Source organism: Trichomycterus rosablanca, chromosome 19 (genome assembly GCF_030014385.1).
Source record: "Trichomycterus rosablanca isolate fTriRos1 chromosome 19, fTriRos1.hap1, whole genome shotgun sequence".
NCBI lineage: Eukaryota > Metazoa > Chordata > Actinopteri > Siluriformes > Trichomycteridae > Trichomycterus > Trichomycterus rosablanca.
Window position 1 is genome coordinate 142,501 of NC_086006.1, and position 27,500 is coordinate 170,000.

The 27,500-nt window shown below is 44.8% G+C and overlaps 3 protein-coding genes across 8 annotated transcripts in view; 2 read left to right on the forward strand and 1 right to left on the reverse strand.

Moving 5' to 3' along the window:
* The window catches only part of ppp1r35 (protein phosphatase 1, regulatory subunit 35), a 4,920-nt gene extending 2,694 nt beyond the window's left edge, over positions 1-2,226 (forward strand). For both annotated transcript variants that reach the window (XM_063015406.1, XM_063015405.1), the window contains exons 3-6: positions 100-202; positions 417-620; positions 1,641-1,771; positions 1,917-2,226. In XM_063015406.1, the coding sequence (XP_062871476.1) occupies positions 100-202; positions 417-620; positions 1,641-1,771; positions 1,917-2,096 (618 nt within the window). In that variant the 3' untranslated portion in view covers positions 2,097-2,226. The remainder of the gene's footprint in view (positions 1-99; positions 203-416; positions 621-1,640; positions 1,772-1,916) is intronic.
* A 3,764-nt stretch (positions 2,227-5,990) lies between these two features.
* On the forward strand, positions 5,991-9,401 carry LOC134333827 (growth hormone secretagogue receptor type 1-like). The gene is made up of 3 exons (XM_063015993.1): positions 5,991-6,281; positions 6,436-6,892; positions 9,127-9,401. The coding sequence occupies exons 1-3, from the start codon at positions 5,991-5,993 to the stop codon at positions 9,399-9,401; spliced, it is 1,023 nt and encodes a 340-aa protein (XP_062872063.1).
* A 2,134-nt stretch (positions 9,402-11,535) lies between these two features.
* camta2 (calmodulin binding transcription activator 2) overlaps positions 11,536-27,500 on the reverse strand; it is a 41,076-nt gene continuing 25,111 nt past the window's right edge. For 2 of the 5 annotated variants that reach the window (XM_063015333.1, XM_063015332.1), the window contains 10 exons: positions 27,018-27,193; positions 26,379-26,457; positions 25,477-25,759; positions 24,038-24,372; positions 21,828-22,211; positions 15,741-15,812; positions 15,305-15,325; positions 14,714-14,907; positions 14,328-14,402; positions 11,536-13,586 (listed from right to left, as the gene is read on the reverse strand). In XM_063015333.1, coding sequence (XP_062871403.1) covers positions 13,532-13,586; positions 14,328-14,402; positions 14,714-14,907; positions 15,305-15,325; positions 15,741-15,812; positions 21,828-22,211; positions 24,038-24,372; positions 25,477-25,759; positions 26,379-26,457; positions 27,018-27,193 — 1,674 coding nt within the window. In that variant the 3' untranslated portion in view covers positions 11,536-13,531. Of the gene's footprint in view, positions 13,587-14,327; positions 14,403-14,713; positions 14,908-14,954; positions 15,185-15,304; positions 15,326-15,740; positions 15,813-21,827; positions 22,212-24,037; positions 24,373-25,476; positions 25,760-26,378; positions 26,458-27,017; positions 27,194-27,500 lie in introns of those variants that run through there. The other 3 variants (XM_063015334.1, XM_063015335.1, XM_063015337.1) reach the window with 3 other exon arrangements.

Sequence of the window (27,500 nt, forward strand, 5' to 3'; positions counted from 1 at the left end):
AGAGTCTCATCATGTACAAACGCTACCTAGAACCCTCTGAATGGGCGGGGCCTTGTTATAACTAACTTCAGTATGTATGATGATGATGATGATATGCAGGTCAGGTTTGCGGTGAGTCCTGAGCCTCCTGTTACCACGGTGACCACTGAACCCTGCACCAACCAATCAGCATCTGAGAAGCACTCAGGCAAAACGAGACCAGGTAACACTTGCACGGTCAACAAACACTTAAAGACAACCTCAACCTCACACCCTCCTCCCCCCACCCACTAACCTCAGCCTCACAATGCCCCCCCCCACACACACACACATACACACACCCACTAACCTCACACCCCCACCTCAACCTCACACCCCCACCTCAACCTCACACTCACCTTCAGTCTGGTGTTGTAGTAGATTTATTTCTGTTTTAGGTCCAGGAGCAGAGGGGGGGGCGGGCGTGTCCTCTCAGAGTAACGGGCGGCCGCTGGAGGAGGCGGGGCTAAACACTACGCTAGCTCTAAAAGCAGAGCTGCAGCAGCTGGGGGAGGCCATGTTCGATTCCCAGAGGGCCGTGCAGGAGAAACTGCAGAAATCATCCACCGTTCAGGAGGGTGTTAGATCCCGAATCGCAGAGGGTAACACACACTCACACACACACTGTAACACACACTGTAAAATGCACATACTCTGTAACACACACACACTGTAACACACACTCATACACTAATACACACTGTAACACACACTGTAAAATGCACATACTCTGTAACACACACACTCATACACTGTAACACACACTCATACACTAATACACACTGTAACACACACTGTAAAATGCACATACTCTAACACACACACTCATACACTGTAACACACTGTAACACACACTCATACACTAATACACACTGTAACACACACTGTAAAATGCACATACTCTAACACACACACTCATACACTGTAACACACACTGTAACACACACTCATACACTAATACACACTGTAACACACACTGTAAAATGCACATACTCTGTAACACACACACTCATACACTGTAACACACACTCATACACTAATACACACTGTAACACACACTGTAAAATGCACATACTCTAACACACACACTCATACACTGTAACACACACTGTAACACACACTCATACACTAATACACACTGTAACACACACTGTAAAATGCACATACTCTGTAACACACACACTCATACACTGTAACACACACTGTAACACACACTCATACACTAATACACACTGTAACACACACTGTAACATACACTGTAACACACACTGTAACACACACTGTAACACACACTCATACACTAATACACACTGTAACACACACACATGCAAGTGAGGTAAATTGGAGATAATAAATTGTCCATGACCGTTGGATATAACCTCATGTGAACTGATCTTGTGTGATGAGTGACGACTGTTCCTGTCATGATGTAACCACAGTGTAAAACATCACATTATAATCCTAATAAACAAACAAAAAGTAACACACACTCGTTCACTGTAACAAACACACACACACATACACTATAGTAACACACTGTTATTATTTTGATTGACTATGATATTATTACTGTGTTCATGTGGAGTGTTTGTTGTGTGTGTGTGTGTGTGTGTGTGTATCAGGGGTGAATTTTCGGCGCTCTGATCACCTCTATCGTTCCCTCGTCAGTGTGAGTCTGTCACATGATGAGCTCGTGGCTCAGGCTTTACGTGATAGGCCGGCTCTCGTCGCTCCCACCCCCCACAGCACCAAGGTCTGATAGCATAGCATCTTTATTGTCACTATACACAAGTACAATGAAATTTCGATCACCTACAGGACTCATCAACAAAAGAGTGTTATATATAAATACATTTACACGTGTGTGTGTGTGTGTGTGTGTGTGTGTGTGTGTGCAGTTCCGCTCTCCTCCAGCAGAGGCTCCTGACCTGCTCGTCTTCTACCAGCCCCACTGCGTCATCAAGGAGACGCCACTGTTGCCTGGCGACCACGTCCCCCTACCCCACCCGAGTCCGGCCCCCCGACCCGCTTACACCACCTTTCACCTACATCAAAAGCACAGACAGTGGGAGGCGTGACCTGACCCGTCCCTCCCCGTGGGCGTGGCCTGATGTGTGTGTGTGTGTGTGTGTGTGTGTGTGTGTGTATTTAACTGAGTGTTATTTAATGTTCACTAATATTGTATAATAAACACGTTTATCTCTTCCAGCACTGTACACGCTTTATTATACACACTACACACACACTACACACACTACACACTATATACACACTGTACACGCTTTATTATACACACTACACACACACTACACACTGTACACGCTTTATTATACACACTACACACTATATACACACTGTACACGCTTTATTATACACACTACACACACACTACACACTGTACACGCTTTATTATACACACTACACACACTACACACACACTACTCACTATATACACACTGTACACGCTTTATTATACACACTACACACACACACTACACACTATATACACACTTCACGCTGTATTATACACACTACACACACACACTACACACACACTATAGACACACTGTACACGCTTTATTATACACACTACACACACACTACTCACTATATACACACTGTACACGCTTTATTATACACACTACACACACACACTACACACTATATACACACTTCACGCTGTATTATACACACTACACACTATATACACACTGTACACGCTTTATTATACACACTACACACTATATACACACTACACGCTTTATTATACACACTACACACACACACTACACACACACTACTCACTATATACACACTACACGCTTTATTATACACACTACACACACACTACACACACACTACACACACTACTCACTATATACACACTGTACACGCTTTATTATACACACACACACACTACACACACACTACTCACTATTTACACGCTTCATTATACACACTATATACACACTAACGCTTTATTATACACACTACACACACACTACACACTATATACACACTGTACACGCTTTATTATACACACTACACACACACCACACACACACTACACACACACTACTCACTATATACACACTGTACACGCTTTATTATACACACTACACACTATATACACACTGTACACGCTTTATTATACACACTACACACTATATACACACTGTACACGCTTTATTATACACACTACACACTATATACACACTGTACACGCTTTATTATACACACTACACACTATATACACACTGTACACGCTTTATTATACACACTACACACTATATACACACTGTACACGCTTTATTATACACACTACACACACACACTACACACTATATACACACTTCACGCTGTATTATACACACTACACACACACACTACACACACACTATATACACACTGTACACGCTTTATTATACACACTACACACACACTACTCACTATATACACACTGTACACGCTTTATTATACACACTACACACACACACTACACACTATATACACACTTCACGCTGTATTATACACACTACACACACACACTACACACACACTACACACTATATACACACTGTACACGCTTTATTATACACACTACACACACACTACTCACTATATACACACTGTACACGCTTTATTATACACACTACACACACACACTACACACTATATACACACTTCACGCTGTATTATACACACTACACACACACACTACACACACACTACTCACTATATACACACTACACGCTTTATTATACACACTACACACACACTACACACACACTACACACACTACTCACTATATACACACTGTACACGCTTTATTATACACACTACACACACACACTACACACTATATACACACTTCACGCTGTATTATACACACTACACACTATATACACACTGTACACGCTTTATTATACACACTACACACACACACTACACACACACTACTCACTATATACACACTACACGCTTTATTATACACACTACACACACACTACACACACACTACACACACTACACACTATACACACTACACGCTTTATTATACACACTACACACACACACTACACACACACTACTCACTATATACACACTACACGCTTTATTATACACACTACACACACACTACACACACACTACACACACTACTCACTATATACACACTGTACACGCTTTATTATACACACTACACACTACACACACACTACTCACTATATACACACTGTACACGCTTTATTATACACACACACACACTACACACACACTACTCACTATATACACACTGTACACGCTTCATTATACACACTATATACACACTGTACACGCTTTATTATACACACACACACACTACACACACACTACTCACTATATACACACTGTACACGCTTCATTATACACACTATATACACACTAACGCTTTATTATACACACTACACACACACTACACACTATATACACACTGTACACGCTTTATTATACACACTACACACACACCACACACACACTACACACACACTACTCACTATATACACACTGTACACGCTTTATTATACACACTACACACTATATACACACTGTACACGCTTTATTATACACACTACACACTATATACACACTGTACACGCTTTATTATACACACTACACACTATATACACACTGTACACGCTTTATTATACACACTACACACTATATACACACTGTACACGCTTTATTATACACACTACACACACACAAACTATACACACACATCTATCTATCTATTATGCTCACTATAAACATTCTACAGTATGTAAATAAGGAAATGAGGGAGCCTAGTGTGTAGAGCTTTGGGCTATCAATCAAAAGGTTGAGAGTTTGAATCCCAGCTCTGTGTTGGGTCCCTGAGCAAGGCCTTTAACCCCGTCTGCTATAGAGACGTTTATATATGACACATAAATGTAGCATATATTATACACTATACTCCGACTGTACTCAACACTCACACTCACATAATAGACTTACACTATATACACACTATTCTCACACACTGTACGCTCTATAGACAGTTGAGTTACACACACACACACACACAGAGCTGTGATGAACTTGGATGATCAGGACCCCCCCCCCACCCCAACACACACACACACACACACACACAGTGTCAGAGCCACTCAGTGATGCAGCAGCTGAGTGGGAGTGCAGAACAGTAACGGGGCTCCTGAGAACCCGGGTTTGGTCTCTGAGAGGATTATTTCTCTGTATAAGTTTTCTCTGGATACTCTGCTTCTCTCAAACATGCAGAAGGTGGATTAGCTGCTCTACATTACCTCTAGGTGTGAATGAGTAAGTAAACGAGTGTTTACTGACCTCTGATTCATATTGTATAAACTGTGTACAGTGTGTGTGTATAGTGTGTGTGCGTACAGTGTGTACATGTAATGTGTGTGTGTGTGCGTGCAGTGTGTATGTACAGTGTTTGTGTGTGTTTATAGTGCAGTTTATTGTGTGTATAGACTGTAGATGTAGTGTGTGCATTGTGTTTATAGTGTAGGTGCATGTGTACAGTGTGTGTATGTACTGTGTGTGTGTGTGTACAGTGTGTGTGTATGTACTGTGTGTGTGTGTGTACAGTGTGTGTATGTACTGTGTGTGTGTGTGTGTACAGTGTGTGTGTGTGTACAGTGTGTGTGTATGTACTGTGTGTGTGTGTGTACAGTGTGTGTGTGTGTGTGTGTGTGTGATTGAACCGTTTGATCTGTTCCTCTCGTCCGGTGCACAGTGGGTAACAGAGAGACGCTGAGCGGCGAGGATGGAGGAGAAAGGAAGTGAGAGGAACATAAAGTACACACACACACACACTCCGCACACACACACTTCACTACACCCCACACACTCGTTGACTCCTGCCGTTGGGTGATGATGGATGAAGACGAGCGGCGGTTCCACACCCACAGGGAGCAGTAGTGAGCGCAGGTGTGATGGACGACCCTCTGGCTGAAGGTTCCAGCGATGGTTGGTGCGCCGGTTGCTATAACGAATCGGGCGGGGCTGCTCACTGGGCCGGACTCTCCATCTTCAGCCGCTGGGAGCTGGTAGTCGTGACGACGCTGTGCGTGGCGCTGTTGGTGCTGGGACTGATGGGTAATATCTTGACCATCCTGGTGGTGTGTCTCCGCCCCCAGATGAGGAGCACCACCTACCTGTACCTGAGCAGCATGGCCGTGTCGGACATCATGATGCTGGCGCTGATGCCCCTGGACCTGTACAAGGTAACAAACCCGCCGTCACCTTTAACCTGAGACGTCCCGCCTACTCTCTCTTTCTGCTTCAGCATTTAGCCGCGACGTCTTTAAAGTGACTCCGGCAGGTCGCTGATGGACTGTTGATCTTCTGTGTGTGTGTGTGTGTGTGTTTCACCCACAGTTATGGTGGTACCGCCCCTGGTTGCTAGGTAACGCCGTGTGTAAGCTCTCCCAGTTCGTGAGCGAGTGCTGCACCTTCTCCTCCATCCTCCACATGACGGCGTTGGGGGCGGAGCGTTACGTGGGCGTGTGTTTCCCGCTCAGGGCCCGCCTCCTGGTGACGCGAGGGCGTGTCCGGGCACTGATCGCGGTGCTGTGGTTGGTGGCGGCGGTGAGCGCGGGCCCCGTGCTGGTGCTGGTGGGGGTGGAGCCGGAGGACGACGGGATGATGGAGTGCCGCGTGACGCGGTGGGCGGAGTCGTCCGAGCTGATGGTGGCCATGCTGTGGCTCTCTAACCTGTACTTCATCGTCCCGCTAACCGCGCTAACGCTGCTGTACACGCTGATCGCCCGCCGCCTGCGCCGCCGCAAACACCTGCACCGAGACCACACCCATCGCCAGACCCTGAGGATGATGGGTAAGCAGAAACGAAGATTTGAATTAAGTTGGTTTTCCACAGTAACATCATGTTTATTGCATGAAAAAGTTTGTGAACCCCTCAGAAAGACCCTCGCTCAGGTTCTGATGATCAGATTAAACGTATCAGAGCCGCTGTGACGATCACAGACAAAATAAATCTGAATCCTGAATGTGTTGCTCCCTCCACCATGCTTCACAGCTGGGGGCAGTTTTTTTTACTATTTTATTTCTGCTTTTTCTCCCAGTTTGGTCGTAGCCAGTTCCTCTTCCTCTGCTGAAGACCCCGATGGTGTATGAGGAGGGTATATTCTCCTGACACGCCCTTCCTCTGGCGTGTGCGCTCCACCGCCCCCTTCTTTATCCCCCTGTACTTCGGTGGAACGGTGCGTGAGGTCGGTCTCACACACGGAGAGTCACGCGCTGATCTCCACGTTCCTCCACTTCTGTACAGGAGCCTCAGCCTACTAACCAGGGTCCTTACACAGTGACCCCGCCCACTTTTTAGTCCTGTCTTTCCCCCCAGCAGAGTAGTGGCTGATTTTGCCAATTGTTCCCTCACAGGGCGCCCAGCCGACCGGTAGCAGAGCTGAGATTCAAACTTGGAGAGATCAGAACCCCAGTGCTGGTGTTTTAGCACCTGAGCGCCACCTCCTGGTTCTCCTGTTTAGTTCTGCTGTAATAATCAGGGACGCCGGAGTCTCGTGCTGCTCTAAACAAATTATTCTGAATTATTTGTGATTAATAGTTCGAAGCCGCCGTGATAACGATGTGAGGAGAATCTGCAGTGACTGTACTGGACTGTACTCACCATGTCCAGAACAAAAAGATCATAAACTCTGATTTAATTCTTTTATTTTATTCCTAAATTTTGTGATCATTTCCTCTCTTTTTATTGAATCTAATTTAAACTCCTCTGGGCTGAGAGGAGGACGAGGGTCCCTGGTGATTCTGGTTCCTTCCTTATTATATTTGGGTTGTTTTTCCTGCCGCTGTCGCCCCCGGCTGCTCATTAAAGCCGTTTGGACCTGAAAACTGTTCCGTCACTTCGATACAAAAGCGCCGTTCAAATAAATTCAATTTCACACGTTTGTTCATTTACGAGAAACATAGAAAACGTTACAAACAGCTAACGGAAATACACTCGCATCCCAGAAAGATCAGGAAGGTTAAAAAAAGCAAAATAGTCACAGAAATCGTAAGAACTCGGTTAAAAATGTCGGTTTGTGGTTTTACTATGAAATAAACACCGAACAAAAACAGTGTTGGTGAAGGAGACGGAGCGGAAGCTCCACAGATCTTCAGACACGACGTTCTGCTCACAGATATAAATAAAAATTCACTAAATGTGGTTTTAGGAGGGAAAACGTAATTCAATGTGGAGCAGGATCATCTGATCTCTCCGAGTCTGAATCTCAACTCTGCTACCGGTCAGCTGGGCGCCCCCTAGTGAGCTCAATCACTGTGTAAGGACCCTGGTTAGTAGGCCGAGGCGCCTGTACAGAAGTGGAGGAACGTGGAGATCAGAGCGTGACTCTCCGTGTGTGAGACCGACCTCACGCACCGATCCACCGAAGTACGGGAGGATAAGAAGGGATCGGTGGAGCGCAGAAACGTCGGAGGGAGGGAGTGTCAGGAGAATATACCCTCCTCGTACACCATCGGGGTCTCCAGCAGAGGAAGAGGAACTGGCTACGACTAAACTCAGAGGAAATGCAAATAAAATAGTAAAAAAAAAATTTTTAACCTGGAGGTAAAACAGCCATGAGGGCTCTCACAGGATCAGCGCCCATCTCCTCCACCATCAATAAACCGGAGCGATCACATGAGAGAGGCAGAATGATCTTAAGTCAACATCTGTACTGATTAAATTCTGTCCCTGTGTGCAGCACGGTGGCTCGGTGGGTAGCACTGTCGCCTCACAGCCAGAAGGTCCTGGGTTCGATCCCCAGGTGGGGCGGTCCGGGTCCTTTCTGTGTGGAGTTTGCATGTTCTCCCTGTGTCTGCGTGGGTTTCCTCCCACAGTCCAAAGACGTGCAAGTGAGGTGAATTGGAGACACTAAATTGTCCATGACTGTGTTCAATATAACTTGTGACCTGATGAATCTTGTGTAATGAGTAACTACCGTTCCTGTCATGAATGTAACCAAAGTGTAAAACATCACGTTACAATCCTAATAAACAAACAAACAAATCTGTCCCTGTGTGTGTGTGTGTGTGTGTGTGTGTGTGTAGTGGTGATCGTGTGTGTGTTTGTAGTGTGCTGGTTGCCGTTCCACGTGGCCCGGACTCTCTTCTGTCTGTCTCTGGACTCCAACGTTCATCTCTACTTCCTGTCTCAGTACCTCAACCTCGTCTCCTTCGTCCTCTTCTACCTCAGCGCCGCTGTCAACCCGCTGCTCTACAACCTGATGTCCTCACGTTACCGTGACAACGTACGCTCCCTGCTCCGCCCGGGGGCCCGAGAGCGGCCCTTACAGGCTCCCTCCCCCTCCAGCACTCACTTCTGACCTGCATCGTATAAAGGTGTGTGTGTGTGTGATTCCTGGAACAATCTGATTCTCTCCAGGAACTGAAACCCCCCAGGATACCTGTGTGTGTGTGTGTGTGTGTGTGTGTGTGTGTGTGATAGAGGTGATTGATGTATAAATCTGAAGCTCTGTGGTTATTTCCTGACGTCTCCATTAGTTTTTTAAGATTTTATTTCTGCACTCTCCCTTTTCTCCCAGTTTAGTCGTAGCCAGTTCCTCTCTCTCTGCTGGAGACCCTGATGGTGTACGAGGAGGGTATATTCTCCTGACACGCCCGTCCTCCGATGCGTGAGCGCTCCACCGCCCCCTTCTTATCCCCCCGTACTTCGGTGGATCGGTGCGTGAGGTCGGTCTCACTCACGGAGAGTCACACGCTGATTCCTCCACTTCTGTACAGGCGCCTCAGCCTCCTAACCAGGGTCCTTACACAGCCTCGAAGACCCCGCCCACTTTTTAGTCCTGTCTTTTCCCACGATAACGTGAAATTTATTATTATTTCGTGATTATTATTATTAATAAAGTGTATTTTTATGGAACTGATAAATGTGACGCTGAGGAACCAACAGCTTCATCAGGGCGTGGTTTCAGAACGGAGCTTCGGGTTATAAACACACACCCTTATGGATCAGATCGTTTATATAAATGTTTTTTTTTCTATTATTGTATGTAGTGAGTTTGTTGCCATGGTGATGAATAAAGATTTATTAAATAAAGGGTTGGATTGTTTAACATGACTGACACCGAGTGTGAGTATATCACATGTATATACAGGGGTTGGACAAAATAACTGAAACACCTGGTTTTAGACCACAATAATTTATTAGTATGGTGTAGGGCCTCCTTTTGCGGCCAATACAGCGTCAATTCGTCTTGGAAATGACATATACAAGTCCTGCACAGTGGTCAAAGGGATTTTAAGCCATTCTTCTTGCAGGATAGTGGCCAGGTCACTACGTGATGCTGGTGGAGGAAAACGTTTCCTGACTCGCTTCTCCAAAACACCCCAAAGTGGCTCAATAATATTTAGATCTGGTGACTGTGCAGGCCATGGGAGATGTTCAACTTCACTTTCATGTTCATCAAACCAATCTTTCACCAGTCTTGCTGTGTGTATTGGTGCATTGTCATCCTGATACACGGCACCGCCATTGGATGCACATGGTCCTCCAGAATGGTTCGGTAGTCCTTGGCAGTGACGCGCCCATCTAGCACAAGTATTGGGCCAAGGGAATGCCATGATATGGCAGCCCAAACCATCACTGATCCACCACCATGCTTCACTCTGGGCATGCAACAGTCTGGGTGGTACGCTTCTTTGGGGCTTCTCCACACCGTAACTCTCCCGGATGTGGGGAAAACAGTAAAGGTGGACTCATCAGAGAACAATACATGTTTCACATTGTCCACAGCCCAAGATTTGCGCTCCTTGCACCATTGAAACCGACGTTTGGCATCGGCACGAGTGACCAAAGGTTTGGCTATAGCAGCCCGGCCGTGTATATCGACCCTGTGGAGCTCCCGACGGACAGTTCTGGTGGAAACAGGAGAGTTGAGGTGCACGTTTAATTCTGCCGTGATTTGGGCAGCCGTGGTTTTATGTTTTTTGGATACAATCCGGGTTAGCACCCGAACATCCCTTTCAGACAGCTTCCTCTTGCGTCCACAGTTAATCCTGTTGGATGTGGTTTGTCCTTCTTGGTGGTATGCTGACATTACCCTGGATACCGTGGCTCTTGATACATCACAAAGACTTGCTGTCTTGGTCACAGATGCGCCAGCAAGACGTGCACCAACAATTTGTCCTCTTTTGAACTCTGGTATGTCACCCATAATGTTGTGTGCATTGCAATATTTTGAGCAAAACTGTGCTCTTACCCTGCTAATTGAACCTTCACACTCTGCTCTTACTGGTGCAATGTGCAATTAATGAAGATTGGCCACCAGACTGGTCCAATTTAGCCATGAAACCTACCACACTAAAATGACAGGTGTTTCAGTTATTTTGTCCAACCCCTGTATATAATGTCAATGTGTAGGTGAACGTGTGTATCTATAATGTATACAGAGTGTGTGTGTGTGTGTGTGAGAGACTGCAGCAAAATGACTGATAAGATTTATTGAATAGCTTAATCTGTATTATTATTCAAATCATGCAAACACACACACACAGAGTTACACTTCATATATCATCATCATAATGTACACTATATACACACAGTTACACCCATAATTACTATCAGAACTACACTGGTGTGTGTGTGTGAGAGAGAGAGAGAGAGAGAGAGAGAGAGAGACTCGCACACACTCACCTGAACAGAATAAAACAGAAATGATGTAGAAACATTCCAGCAGTGATGATGGCGCACCGTGAGCTCAGTACATAATTACAGTCCGAACATAAACAATCCAAATGTACAAACCAGATGAATAAAAATATAAAATAAATCAGTAAATAAAATCAGACAGAACTGATGAGCCGTGGTGTGTAAACACTCTCATACAGAGAAGAAAAGAACCATTCAGCTTTACTCAGGCGTGTAAATAATCACTCGCTCATCATTTAATACCTCAACACACTCCAACAACACCGGGACAGGAGCAGCTTTACCGTCTACAGTCCTGAACATCATCAGAGAATCTGGAGAAATGTATATGTGCGTACATCAGGGCTGAGAACCCAAACTTCACCTGATTCTGTACTGAACACAACCACACGGACTCTGGAACGCTTCAGAAAACCCTGGTCAGTAAACACGGCTCACCACAGCATCTACAGACACACGTCCAGATCCAAATATCAACGAGATCCAGAAACGCCGCCGACTCCTCTGAAACTCAGCTGTTACAGAAAGGCGATGAAACTAGCGTATGTGATGTAACACCGAGGTAAACCAGCACCTGTCCCAGTATTTTTGGAATGTGTTGAAGAATTAAATTTGATTTGAATGTTATTTATTTAGAAATGGTGTGATTAAAGTTCCAGGATGTAAATGCAGAAATAACATCACCTCACACCCCCGACCCCTGTCCCAGTGTCCCCCGACCCCTCTAGTCACCTCTCTGACGGAGTGAACAGAGTTCAGAAGTCCAGGTCCTCAGATGTACACCTCCGTATAAAACATGAACGTTATATCATGCTAGGATCGACCGTCGCGCCTCATATCAGTACCAGACGTGGGCGCTCCAGAGTCCAGGATCAGGACTTTGATTTGGTGTCCAGGTGGTTTAGGCTCTTTGATCAGGACCAGGATCAGCGCTGGGTTCTGGAGGCTCCACAGATCCTCCATCTTCTCCTCACTCAACCGTTGTGGCACTCACACCTCACTAGATAATCAACCTGGCATGATGGGTAAGTACTCCAGTCATGATCATGTAAGCAGCTTGGTGCAGGTGGAACTGGGACCCTGGACAGGGGTGTTAAACCCAGAACTAATACTCAGTTTAAGACTTTTAAATCAGTGCAGAGAGAAAAAAAAAAAAAACGTCCCGTCTGACTGAGAACGTAAACATGGAGTCACGCGGCAACACAGAATCAAACACATGGTTCAGAATATATACCACCATATACCATATATACCATCATATATACCATCATACTGGCTGTACCAGCATATATCATATATAACATCCTCTACACATCATACTGTCTACACCAGCATATATTATATATCCCATTATATATACTATCATACTGTATAGAACATCATAAATACCATCATATATACCATCATACTGCCTATATCATCATGTATGATATATACCATCATTTATAACATCATATATCCCATCATAATGTATATCATATACCAGCATATATGATATATAGCCACCACCCACTGTATATAACACGCTCTCTAGAAGAGCTGAAACAAACACAAGCTCAGTAATCTGGAGTCTGCAGGAGTGGAAGCAGATCAAAGCATCATCAGCTATCTTACACAGTCTGTCTCAAGCACAACCTGGTCAGGGTCCAGTTCCTGGTGCTGCAGTGTGACAGTTAAAGAGCAGGAGACGGAGGAGCAGCACACATGCAGGAAGCAGGAAGGAGATGTTATTGGTTATAAGAGGAAGTGAATGTAAACATTAGAGTGGAGCTTGGTGGTGTGAGATCAGGTGGTGAGTCCTCGCCGCTCCAGCTCCTTACTCTGCTTCAGCTCCTTAATCCTGATACACACACACACACACACACACACACGTCTGAGCTCTGCTGGTGGAACCATAATCAATGTTCAATATACATATGATAATACTAAAACAGTGAAATACTACAGAGATAATGATACAATAATGATTCTATACACACACAGTACACAGTACATATACACAGAGGTGTGATACATGCTCATGTGTACATGTATTTAGTGTGTGTGTGTGTGTGTGTGTACAGAGTGTGTGTGTGTGTGTAGTGTGTGTGTGTGTGTGTACAGTGTGTGTGTGTGTGTGTGTGTGTGTGTGTGTACAGTGTGTGTGTGTGTGTGTACAGTGTGTGTGTGTGTGTGTGTGTGTGTGTACAGTGTGTGTGTGTGTGTGTGTGTGTACAGAGTGTGTGTGTGTGTGTACAGTGTGTGTGTGTGTGTGTGTGTGTGTGTGTGTGTGTGTGTGTGTGAGTGTGTGTGTGTGTGTGTGTGTGTACAGTGTGTGTGTGTGTGTGAGTGTGTGTGTGTGTGTGTGTGTGTGTACAGTGTGTGTGTGTGTGTGTGTGTGTGTGTGTGTGTACCTGTGTGTGTGTGTGTGTGTGTACAGTGTGTGTGTGTGTGTGTGTGTGTGTGTGTGTGTACAGTGTGTGTGTGTGTGTGTGTGTGTACCTGTGTGTGTGTGTGTGTACAGTGTGTGTGTGTGTGTGTGTGTGTACAGTGTGTGTGTGTGTGTGTGTGTGTGTGTGTGTGTGTGTGTGTGTGTGTGTACCTGTGTCTGCAGCGTCTGAAGAAGCGCATGATCTTGCGAGCAGCTTGATCCTGTTTCTTGGTGAGGAAGGACCCCCTGCAGAGACCATCACACACACTCATCAGTACTGCTGCACAGGTAGAGTTTTGATATACTAGCATGTTTTCATGCTTTATCCTGGTCAGGGTCGCGGTGAGTCAGTTTCCCCCAGAATCACTGGGCACAATGCAGTAACACACAGGACGCTGATGGATGGTGGGTCCTAACGTGCAGGTTTATGTTCATCTCATGAGAGATAAGAGCTAAATATTATTAATAATATAATAATGATTGTGTTGTGCATCTTCACTAATTAACACTAACACTTTTTTTATTTATTTATTTTCGTGTGTGTGTGAGGAACTGACTTGATCCTGCTGGAGAGCGGGGCGGAGCTCCTGCCCCCCTGTTTAATGCGTTCGTACTCTTTATAGCTGCGGTAATACTGCTGGATCAGAACAGCGGCACGGCGACTCTGCTGGAACTTCTTCTGCTCATAATAACTCCTGAACTTACTCTGGATCAGGATAGCAGCCTGGGTCATCTTCTTATAGAGAGCGTACTGATACACACACACACACACACACACACACACACACAGGGGGTTATAATATATACACACACACACACACACACACACACACACAGGGGGTTATAATATATACACACACACACACACACACTCTAAACACACTCACACTGGGTCATCTTCTTATAGAGAGCGTACTGATACACACACACACACACACACACACACACACAGGGGGTTATAATATATACACACACACACACACACTCTAAACACACTCACACTGGGTCATCTTCTTATAGAGAGCGTACTGATACACACACAGAGGGTCATTATACACACACACACACACACACACACACACACACACAGTCCCCATTTCCACAGTAAAGGACCAGAGGGAATGTACAGGTATAGAGTTAGATTTTACCTTCAGAGCAATCCATGTTAGCTAGCATTGAAACCAGAGAGAGAGACAGTGAGAGAGTGAGACAGTGAGAGAGTGAGACAGTGAGAGAGTGAGACAGTGAGAGGGTGAGAGTGCAGGAGTGTTAGTCAGCACATTATCAGGATGTATCTCATCTATAATCAGACTGATTATCACACAAGGTTTGTTCACATTTCTGAAACTCATTACTGCCCCCTGATGTTGGAGGAGCAGGCCTGGCCCGTTAGCCATCAGAACAGATGCTGACACGTACAACAGTGCAGCAAAAGATGTCAGAGAGAACTGAAGCAGACGGTAAGCCTAATGAGCATTTTGAGGATGGTGTTGATTATAGTGAGTGATTTTTGCGCCGGGACCTTCTCCACACACTGAATCTAATATCACAACAGTGTGTGTGAGAGCTTGTGTGTGTGTGTACCTGTTTGTACTTCCTGTAGCATCGCTGTATCACTGCAGCCGCGATGTCCTGCTGTTCCTTTAGTCGTCGCCCCTAAAAGAGGTAACCACGGCAACGATTAAAGGTGCCTGAGAGAGGATTAAGATAAACTGAAGCAGAGTATTGGGATGCTAGACATTTATCAAGGGAGCCTGACAGGTTTTGGTTTGTGAGGCATAACTTTACTTATGTAGTGTGTGTGTGTGTGTGTGTGTGTGTGTGTGTGTGTGTGTGTGTAAGTGTGGTGTGTGTGTGTGTGTGTGTGTGTGTGTGTGCGTATGTACCTTGTATCTGCAGAAGGCGTTCTGGATGATGCGTGTGTGTGTGTGTGTGTGTAGTGTGTGTGTGCGTGTGGTGGGTGTGTGGTGTGTGTGTGTGTGTACCTTGTATCTGCAGAAAGCGTTCTGGATGATGCATGTGTGTGTGTGTGTGTATGATGTGTGTGTGTGTGTATAGTGTGTGTGTGTGTGTGTATAGTGTGTGTGTGTGTGTGTGTACAGTGTGTATAGTGTGTGTGTGTGTGTGTGTGTATATAGTGTGTGTGTGTGTGTATAGTGTGTACAGTGTGTATAGTGTGTGTGTGTGTGTGTACAGTGTGTATAGTGTGTGTGTGTGTGTGTGTGTATATAGTGTGTGTGTGTGTGTATAGTGTGTATAGTGTGTATAGTGTGTGTGTGTGTGTGTGTATAGTGTGTGTGTGTGTAGTGTGTGTGTGTATAGTGTGTATGGTGTGTGTATAGTGTGTATAGTGTGTGTGTGTGTGTATATAGTGTGTATAGTGTGTGTGTGTGTGTGTATAGTGTGTGTGTGTGTGTGTACCTTGTATCTGCGGAAGGCGTTCTGGATGATGCATAAGTGTGTGTGTGTGTTTGTGTGTGTGTGTGTATGATGTGTGTGTGTATAGTGTGTATAGTGTGTATAGTTTGTGTGTGTGTGTGTGTGTGTGTGTGTATAGTGTGTGTATAGTGTGTGTGTGTGTATATAGTGTGTATAGTGTGTGTGTGTGTGTATAGTGTGTATAGTGTGTGTGTATAGTGTGTATAGTGTGTGTGTGTGTGTATAGTGTGTGTGTGTGTATATAGTGTGTGTGTGTGTATATAGTGTGTATAGTGTGTGTGTGTGTATAGTGTGTATAGTGTGTGTGTGTGTGTGTGTGTGTATAGTGTGTATAGTGTGTGTGTGTGTATAGTGTGTATAGTGTGTGTGTGTGTGTATAGTGTGTATAGTGTGTGTGTGTGTATATAGTGTGTATAGTGTGTATAGTGTGTGTGTGTGTGTGTATAGTGTGTATAGTGTGTGTGTGTGTATAGTGTGTATAGTGTGTGTGTGTAGTGTGTATAGTGTGTATAGTGTGTGTGTATAGTGTGTAGTGTGTGTGTATACTGTGTATAGTGTGTATAGTGTGTGTGTGTGTATAGTGTGTATAGTGTGTATAGTGTGTGTGTGTGTATAGTGTGTATAGTGTGTGTGTGTGTGTGTGTGTATAGTGTGTGTGTGTGTGTGTGTGTATAGTGTGTATAGTGTGTGTGTGTGTATAGTGTGTATAGTGTGTATAGTGTGTGTGTGTGTATAGTGTGTATAGTGTGTGTGTGTGTATATAGTGTGTATAGTGTGTGTGTGTGTGTGTGTGTATATAGTGTGTGTGTGTGTGTATAGTGTGTATAGTGTGTATAGTGTGTGTGTGTGTGTATAGTGTGTACAGTGTGTATAGTGTGTGTGTGTGTGTGTACAGTGTGTATAGTGTGTGTGTGTGTGTGTGTGTATATAGTGTGTGTGTGTGTGTATAGTGTGTATAGTGTGTATAGTGTGTGTGTGTGTGTGTGTATAGTGTGTGTGTGTGTAGTGTGTGTGTGTATAGTGTGTATGGTGTGTGTATAGTGTGTATAGTGTGTGTGTGTGTGTATATAGTGTGTATAGTGTGTGTGTGTGTGTGTATAGTGTGTATAGTGTGTGTGTGTGTGTGTACCTTGTATCTGCGGAAGGCGTTCTGGATGATGCATAAGTGTGTGTGTGTGTTTGTGTGTGTGTGTGTATGATGTGTGTGTGTATAGTGTGTATAGTTTGTGTGTGTGTGTGTGTGTGTGTGTATAGTGTGTGTATAGTGTGTGTGTGTGTATATAGTGTGTATAGTGTGTGTGTGTGTGTATAGTGTGTATAGTGTGTGTGTATAGTGTGTATAGTGTGTGTGTGTGTGTATAATGTGTGTGTGTGTATATAGTGTGTGTGTGTGTATATAGTGTGTATAGTGTGTGTGTGTGTGTATAGTGTGTATAGTGTGTGTGTGTGTGTGTGTGTGTGTGTATAGTGTGTATAGTGTGTGTGTGTGTATAGTGTGTATAGTGTGTGTGTGTGTGTATAGTGTGTATAGTGTGTGTGTGTGTATATAGTGTGTATAGTGTGTATAGTGTGTGTGTGTGTGTGTATAGTGTGTATAGTGTGTGTGTGTGTGTGTGTATAGTGTGTATAGTGTGTGTGTGTAGTGTGTATAGTGTGTATAGTGTGTGTGTATAGTGTGTAGTGTGTGTGTATACTGTGTATAGTGTGTATAGTGTGTGTGTGTGTATAGTGTGTATAGTGTGTATAGTGTGTGTGTGTGTATAGTGTGTATAGTGTGTGTGTGTGTGTGTGTGTATAGTGTGTGTGTGTGTGTGTGTGTATAGTGTGTATAGTGTGTGTGTGTGTATAGTGTGTATAGTGTGTATAGTGTGTGTGTGTGTATAGTGTGTATAGTGTGTGTGTGTGTATATAGTGTGTATAGTGTGTGTGTGTGTGTGTGTATAGTGTGTATAGTGTGTGTGTGTGTATAGTGTGTAGTGTGTGTGTGTGTGTATAGTGTATATAGTGTGTAGTGTGTGTGTGTGTGTGTATAGTGTGTATAGTGTGTATAGTGTGTGTGTGTGTGTATAGTGTGTATAGTGTGTGTGTGTGTGTATAGTGTGTATAGTGTGTGTGTGTGTGTGTATAGTGTGTGTGTGTGTGTGTATAGTGTGTATAGTGTGTGTGTGTGTGTGTGTAGTGTGTATAGTGTGTGTGTGTATAGTGTGTATAGTGTGTGTGTGTGTGTGTGTGTGTGTATAGTGTGTGTGTGTGTGTGTATAGTGTGTATAGTGTGTGTGTGTGTGTATAGTGTGTATAGTGTGTATAGTGTGTGTGTGTGTATAGTGTGTATAGTGTGTGTGTGTGTATAGTGTGTATAGTGTGTATAGTGTGTATAGTGTGTGTGTGTGTGTGTATAGTGTGTAGTGTGTGTATAGTGTGTATAGTGTGTATAGTGTGTATAGTGTGTATAGTGTGTGTGTGTGTATAGTGTGTATAGTGTGTGTGTGTGTGTGTATAGTGTGTATAGTGTGTGTGTGTGTATAGTGTGTATAGTGTGTATAGTGTGTGTGTGTGTATAGTGTGTATAGTGTGTATAGTGTGTATAGTGTGTGTGTGTATAGTGTGTATAGTGTGTGTGTGTGTATAGTGTGTATAGTGTGTATAGTGTGTATAGTGTGTGTGTGTATAGTGTGTATAGTGTGTGTGTGTGTGTGTGTATAGTGTGTATAGTGTGTATAGTGTGTGTGTGTATAGTGTGTATAGTGTGTATAGTGTGTATAGTGTGTGTGTATAGTGTGTATAGTGTGTATAGTGTGTATAGTGTGTGTGTGTGTATAGTGTGTATAGTGTGTGTGTGTGTGTGTGTGTATAGTGTGTATAGTGTGTATAGTGTGTGTGTGTGTATAGTGTGTATAGTGTGTGTGTGTGTGTATAGTGTGTATAGTGTGTGTGTGTATAGTGTGTATAGTGTGTATAGTGTGTATAGTGTGTGTGTGTGTGTATAGTGTGTATAGTGTGTATAGTGTGTGTGTGTGTGTATAGTGTGTGTGTGTGTGTGTGTATAGTGTGTATAGTGTGTGTGTGTATAGTGTGTATAGTGTGTGTGTGTGTATAGTGTGTATAGTGTGTATAGTGTGTGTGTGTATAGTGTGTATAGTGTATAGTGTGTGTGTGTGTGTGTATAGTGTGTATAGTGTGTATAGTGTGTGTGTGTGTGTGTGTGTATAGTGTGTATAGTGTGTGTGTGTGTGTATAGTGTGTATAGTGTGTATAGTGTGTGTGTGTGTGTGTGTATAGTGTGTATAGTGTGTGTGTGTGTGTGTGTGTGTGTGTGTGTGTACCTTGTATCGGCGGAAGGGGTTCTGGATGATGCATGTGTGTGTATGATGTGTGTGTGTGTGTGTATAGTGTGTATAGTGTGTATAGTGTGTGTGTGTGTATGATGTGTGTGTGTGTGTGTGTATAGTGTGTATAGTGTGTATAGTGTGTGTGTGTGTGTATAGTGTGTGTGTGTGTGTGTATAGTGTGTATAGTGTGTGTGTGTGTGTATAGTGTGTATAGTGTGTATAGTGTGTATAGTGTGTGTGTGTGTATAGTGTGTATAGTGTGTATAGTGTGTGTGTGTGTGTGTGTGTATAGTGTGTATAGTGTGTATAGTGTGTGTGTGTATAGTGTGTATAGTGTGTATAGTGTGTATAGTGTGTGTGTATAGTGTGTATAGTGTGTATAGTGTGTGTGTGTGTATAGTGTGTATAGTGTGTGTGTGTGTGTGTGTGTGTATAGTGTGTATAGTGTGTATAGTGTGTGTGTGTGTATAGTGTGTATAGTGTGTGTGTGTGTGTATAGTGTGTATAGTGTGTATAGTGTGTGTGTGTGTATAGTGTGTATAGTGTGTATAGTGTGTATAGTGTGTATAGTGTGTGTGTGTGTGTATAGTGTGTATAGGTGTGTATAGTGTGTGTGTGTGTGTATAGTGTGTGTGTGTGTGTATAGTGTGTATAGTGTGTGTGTGTGTGTATAGTGTGTATAGTGTGTGTGTGTGTATAGTGTGTATAGTGTGTATAGTGTGTGTGTGTATAGTGTGTATAGTGTATAGTGTGTGTGTGTGTGTGTATAGTGTGTATAGTGTGTGTGTGTGTGTGTGTGTATAGTGTGTATAGTGTGTGTGTGTGTGTATAGTGTGTATAGTGTGTATAGTGTGTGTGTGTGTGTGTGTGTGTATAGTGTGTATAGTGTGTGTGTGTGTGTGTGTGTGTGTGTGTGTGTGTGTACCTTGTATCGGCGGAAGGGGTTCTGGATGATGCATGTGTGTGTATGATGTGTGTGTGTGTGTGTATAGTGTGTATAGTGTGTATAGTGTGTGTGTGTGTATGATGTGTGTGTGTGTGTGTATAGTGTGTATAGTGTGTATAGTGTGTGTGTGTGTGTATAGTGTGTATAGTGTGTGTGTGTGTGTGTATAGTGTGTATAGTGTGTGTGTGTGTGTATAGTGTGTATAGTGTGTGTGTGTGTATAGTGTGTATAGTGTGTATAGTGTGTGTGTGTGTGTATGATGTGTGTGTGTAGTGTGTATAGTGTGTGTGTGTGTGTATGATGTGTGTGTGTGTGTATAGTGTGTATAGTGTGTGTGTGTGTGTGTATAGTGTGTATAGTGTGTGTGTATAGTGTGTATAGTGTGTATAGTGTGTGTGTGTGTGTGTATAGTGTGTATAGTGTGTGTGTGTGTGTGTGTGTGTGTGTGTGTATAGTGTGTATAGTGTGTGTGTGTGTGTATAGTGTGTATAGTGTGTGTGTGTGTGTGTGTGTATAGTGTGTATAGTGTGTGTGTGTGTGTATAGTGTGTATAGTGTGTGTGTGTGTGTATAGTGTGTATAGTGTGTGTGTGTGTATGATGTGTGTGTGTGTGTGTGTGTAGTGTGTATAGTGTGTGTGTATGATGTGTGTGTGTGTGTATAGTGTGTATAGTGTGTATAGTGTGTGTGTGTGTATAGTGTGTATAGTGTGTGTGTATAGTGTGTATAGTGTGTATAGTGTGTGTGTGTGTATAGTGTGTATAGTGTGTGTGTGTGTGTGTATAGTGTGTATAGTGTGTGTGTGTGTGTATAGTGTGTATAGTGTGTGTGTGTGTGTGTGTGTGTGTATAGTGTGTATAGTGTGTATAGTGTGTGTGTGTGTGTATAGTGTGTATAGTGTGTGTGTGTGTGTGTATAGTGTGTATAGTGTGTGTGTGTGTATGATGTGTGTGTGTACCTTGTATCGGCGGAAGGCGTTCTGGATGATGCGCGCTGCCTCGTATAGCTCTCTCTGTTCGCTGTCCGTTAGCGTGAGCAGAGCGAAGTCTCTCTCCATCCTGCCATTGGCCGAGGCGTTGAGAAACTCCGCCCAGGCCGCGCTGCTGGGGGGGCGGAGTCTCTGCAGAGCCAGTGCGCTGAGAGGGGAGGGGGGCTGCGGGGTGGGGCACACACACCTGTCCACGGTGTCCAGGTACGGGGCGAGCCACGGCATGGTGTCGTGAATGGCTGAATTGTCCCGCCTCTCTCTGAGCGGTGACTCCGCCCCTCGGGGGAATTCCTCCTGTTTGATTCGCTCGGGCGTCGCCTCGATGATTTGGTCCGCCAGCGTTGCCATGTCAACCTACACACACACACACACACACACACAGGACACAGTCACCGCAAAATAAGGATGCCGGGAGATCCGTATATTTCAGGTGTGTAGGTGCTGGTATATTTCAGGTGTGTAGGTGCTGGTATATTTCAGGTGTGTAGGTGCTGGTATATTTTAGGTGTGTAGGTGCTGGTATATTTCGGGTGTGTAGGTGCTGGTATATTTCGGGTGTGTAGGTGCTGGTATATTTCAGGTGTGTAGGTGCTGGTATATTTTAGGTGTGTAGGTGCTGGTATATTTTAGGTGTGTAGGTGCTGGTATATTTCAGGTGTGTAGGTGCTGGTATATTTTAGGTGTGTAGGTGCTGGTATATTTCGGGTGTGTAGGTGCGGGTATATTTCGGGTGTGTAGGTGCTGGTATATTTCGGGTGTGTAGGTGCTGGTATATTTCAGGTGTGTAGGTGCTGGTATATTTTAGGTGTGTAATTTCGGGTGTGTAGGTGCTGGTATATTTCGGGTGTGTAGGTGCTGGTATATTTCGGGTGTGTAGGTGCTGGTATATTTCAGGTGTGTAGGTGCGGGTATATTTCGGGTGTGTAGGTGCTGGTATATTTTAGGTGTGTAATTTCGGGTGTGTAGGTGCTGGTATATTTCGGGTGTGTAGGTGCTGGTATATTTCAGGTGTGTAGGTGCTGGTATATTTTAGGTGTGTAATTTCGGGTGTGTAGGTGCTGGTATATTTCGGGTGTGTAGGTGCTGGTATATTTCAGGTGTGTAGGTGCGGGTATATTTCGGGTGTGTAGGTGCTGGTATATTTCGGGTGTGTAGGTGCTGGTATATTTCAGGTGTGTAGGTGCGGGTATATTTCAGGTGTGTAGGTGCTGGTATATTTCGGGTGTGTAGGTGCTGGTATATTTCAGGTGTGTAGGTGCGGGTATATTTCGGGTGTGTAGGTGCTGGTATATTTCAGGTGTGTAGGTGCGGGTATATTTCGGGTGTGTAGGTGCGGGTATATTTTGGGTGTGTAGGTGCTGGTATATTTCAGGTGTGTAGGTGCGGGTATATTTCGGGTGTGTAGGTGCGGGTATATTTCGGGTGTGTAGGTGCTGGTATATTTCAGGTGTGTAGGTGCGGGTATATTTCGGGTGTGTAGGTGCGGGTATATTTCGGGTGTGTAGGTGCTGGTATATTTCGGGTGTGTAGGTGCTGGTATATTTCGGGTGTGTAGGTGCTGGTATATTTCGGGTGTGTAGGTGCTGGTATATTTCGGGTGTGTAGGTGCGGGTATATTTCGGGTGTGTAGGTGCTGGTATATTTCGGGTGTGTAGGTGCGGGTATATTTCGGGTGTGTAGGTGCGGGTATATTTCGGGTGTGTAGGTGCTGGTATATTTCGGGTGTGTAGGTGCGGGTATATTTCAGGTGTGTAGGTGCGGGTATATTTCGGGTGTGTAGGTGCTGGTATATTTCGGGTGTGTAGGTGCGGGTATATTTCGGGTGTGTAGGTGCGGGTATATTTCGGGTGTGTAGGTGCGGGTATATTTCGGGTGTGTAGGTGCGGGTATATTTCGGGTGTGTAGGTGCGGGTATATTTCGGGTGTGTAGGTGCGGGTATATTTCGGGTGTGTAGGTGCGGGTATATTTCGGGTGTGTAGGTGCTGGTATATTTCGGGTGTGTAGGTGCGGGTATATTTCGGGTGTGTAGGTGCGGGTATATTTCGGGTGTGTAGGTGCTGGTATATTTCGGGTGTGTAGGTGCTGGTATATTTCGGGTGTGTAGGTGCTGGTATATTTCGGGTGTGTAGGTGCTGGTATATTTCGGGTGTGTAGGTGCGGGTATATTTCGGGTGTGTACCTGTAGGACCTCTGCAGGCAGGTACTCCTCGTTCTCGGCGTTCTCGCTGTAGTTCAGCAGCTCGGCCTCGAAGGACGAGTGTGTGTGCTCCAAGTGGGGGGGTGAGGGCGAGTCCACCAGGAAGTGTGCCTCCACCGAGGGGGTGGGACAGGGAAGAGGAGGCATGGGTGAGGAGCGGGGGGGTGAGGAGCGGGGGGAGGAGTCGCAGGAGGTGTCCATGAGATCAGGAGGAGACTGAGGAGAGGTGAGAGGAGCTGAACCACTGGAGTAGGCGGAGCTGGGAGACGGAGAGGGGGGGTCACTGGGGGAGGGAACACTGCTGGAGGAGCTCAGACCTGATACACACAGAGAGAGAGAGACAGAGAGAGAGAGACAGAGAGAGAGAGACAGAGAGAGAGACAGATACAGTCAGTATTAAAATGATGCTAATCCTGGTTTCTGATTGGCTGATATGTGTATTTAGGTGTATAAATGCATAAGATTGACATGAATATAGAGTGTGTATAGTGTGTATAGTGTGTATAGTGTGTATAGTGTGTATAGTGTGTATAGTGTGTATATAGGGTGTGTTGGAGAAGCTCTCTCTCTCTCTCTACATAGGCAGCATTTGACGTCGTCCTGTGCTGCGCTCCCGAGAAGGAGGCTGTTCCAAATCCTAGATGACTTAAAATCCTCACTTCTGAGGCATCTTCATATTTCAATGTTATTTTGGCTGAAGAACGAGGGAGCATCGGAAGCGTCCTTAGTGATCAAGGCAACAGCGTTCATTGCGGGTCGGCTCTCACAGAAAAATAAACATGGCTGACGGGTCGGAGAAACGAATGGAGTTATTTTTAAACGTAAATAAAATATTACTGATTTTTAACTTGTATAAACTTGTACCGAGTGTTTTTATTTGCAAGTTCGAGCTCGTCAGGAAATGTGACCGTTATCGGTACATGAAGGGAGATGTTATATTGACGTTAGCGTTAGCGCTGTGCTACCTCAGTTAATTGTTTTTAATGGCAAGATGCTAAACGCGAAACGCGATGGAAGCGTTGTCTAAGTAGCGCGTTCGAATAACCTGACTTATAAGTCATTGACTTACTAGAATCCTCTCTACTGAGGCAGCTGCCTATGTAGACAGTAAGACAGCAAGGCAGCTCACTAGGTTTTCGAACACACCCACTGTGTGTGTGTAGTGTGTGTGTAGTGTGTGTGTAGTGTGTATAGTGTGTGTGTAGTGTGTGTAGTGTGTATAGTGTGTGTATAGTGTGTGTGTAGTGTGTATAGTGTGTGTGTAGTGTGTGTAGTGTGTATAGTGTGTGTATAGTGTGTGTGTAGTGTGTATAGTGTGTGTGTAGTGTGTATAGTGTGTGTATAGTGTGTGTGTAGTGTGTATAGTGTGTGTGTAGTGTGTGTAGTGTGTATAGTGTGTGTATAGTGTGTGTGGGACTCACCTGTATCAGGGCTGGTGGAGAGAGGAGACGGGGGGAACTGTGGTGGAGGTGACGTCTCCAGCGTGTGTGTGTTGTTGTGCGTGTGTGTAACATCTGGTGTGTGTGTCTGTGAGAGTGTGTGTGTGTGTAGCTCCTCGAGACAGCGCGCCAGGCGGGTGTGTCCACGCGAGCGGGCGACGGCCAGAGGGAGGCGGCCCAGAGAATCTGGGATCATCAGCGCCACACTGCTCCACCTGTACAGCAAGACGGCGGCCGACTGGTGACCCAGAGCACACGCCCACATCTACACACACACACACACACACACACACACACACACACACACACACAGGTATATACACACACACACACACACACACACACACAGGTATATACACACACACACACACACACACACACACACAGAGAGGTATACACACATTTAATTTATTAAGAAACATGCTAGTAATGATTCTAAACCAAAACATCAGGATTCAGAGAAAGAAGAGTCACACACATGTGTACAGTCCTAAGAACACTAAACCTACAGTGAAGTACGGTGGTGGGAGCATCATGATATGGAGCTGCTGCTCTGTAAACGCTACTGCAGCCTCACACACCATGGAAGGAAACATTTTCTGCATTTAGCAGATACTTTTATCCAGAGCAACTTACAGTAAACAGTCTATGTAATTGAGGGTTAAGGGCCTTGCTCAGGGGCCCAACAGTAGTGGGGTATGAACCAGCAACCTTCTGATTCCTACTGTCCTTGTAAATGACTGGATCAAAAGTATCGAGACGCATTAGAGAATCTAATCTAAATCTGGACCAAATGCAAATACACAGGAGCTCAGGATCCAGCCAATCTACCTACTGGAATCCTATTAATTATAAAGGAACACATTGGTGAGTGTGTTACTGACCAGAGGTGTGCAGGAGAAATGATCCACGTTCAGAGGATCCACTTCCTGTTCCAGATCCAAACTGTCTGAACTCTGAGTCCTGAGAGAGAGAGAGAGAGAGAGAGAGAGAGATACTCAGGCAACAACAACCTCCTCACACTCACAGTCAGTGTAAGACTCATGTTATTAATACAGTAGTTCAGATGATGTGAATCTGAGATGACTGAGGTGTGTGAGTGTGTGTGTGTGTGTGTGTGTGTGTGTGGGGGGGGGGGGGTCGGGGGATCACATCACGTTGTACCACATTAAAAAATTTACCGTACGGATAAACTTTGTGGGTATACAATGACTGACTGTACCCAATCTGTTGCTCTATCCCATTTATCAATGAAACAGGATCCCCACAGGACTGAACAAATGACGTTTGGATGGTGGCTTTAATGACGTGGTGTGTGCTGTTCTGTGTACATATGAGTGTAGCAGGTGCAGCAGTGTTGTTGGGAACACATACCCTGTTCGACCCTAAGACTGAGCTGTTTAAAAATCCCAATCCCAACAACACTGCTGCACCTGCTACACCCAGTATTCTCACAGTAATTTAGGTGATGTAAGGTGAGGAATGACTGTGTGTGTGTGTGTGTGTGTGTGTGTGTGTGTTACCTCCAGCGGATGAGTGTGTGTATGAGGTGTGTGTATCCTTGAGCGGCGGCGAGGTGCAGTAAGGTCATCCCTCTGTGCCGGACGCAGTGTGTGAGTCTCTCGCTGCCCCCCCAGCGTCCTCCGCTCATCATCCGCTCACACACGCTCACGATCCGCCGCTCGAACCACACGCCCGACTGTCCGGCCCCCAGAGACACACACACACACACACACACATTTACCACGGGTTAGCATGTCTGATTACTGAGCGGCTGTGTTCCAAATCAAACGTTTCCCTCACTAGAACAGCTCACACTGGGAACCAAAGTGTATACGGCTGTGTTCCAAATCAAACCTTTACTTCACTATGGCTGTACACATTGTAAAGCACAGTATATACGGCTGTGTTCCAAATCAGAGTTAACACAACTGTGTGTTTCACCCATCAGCAGCTTACAGAGATTCACTGAATCATATTAAAGTGATTCACTGATGATTCATTAA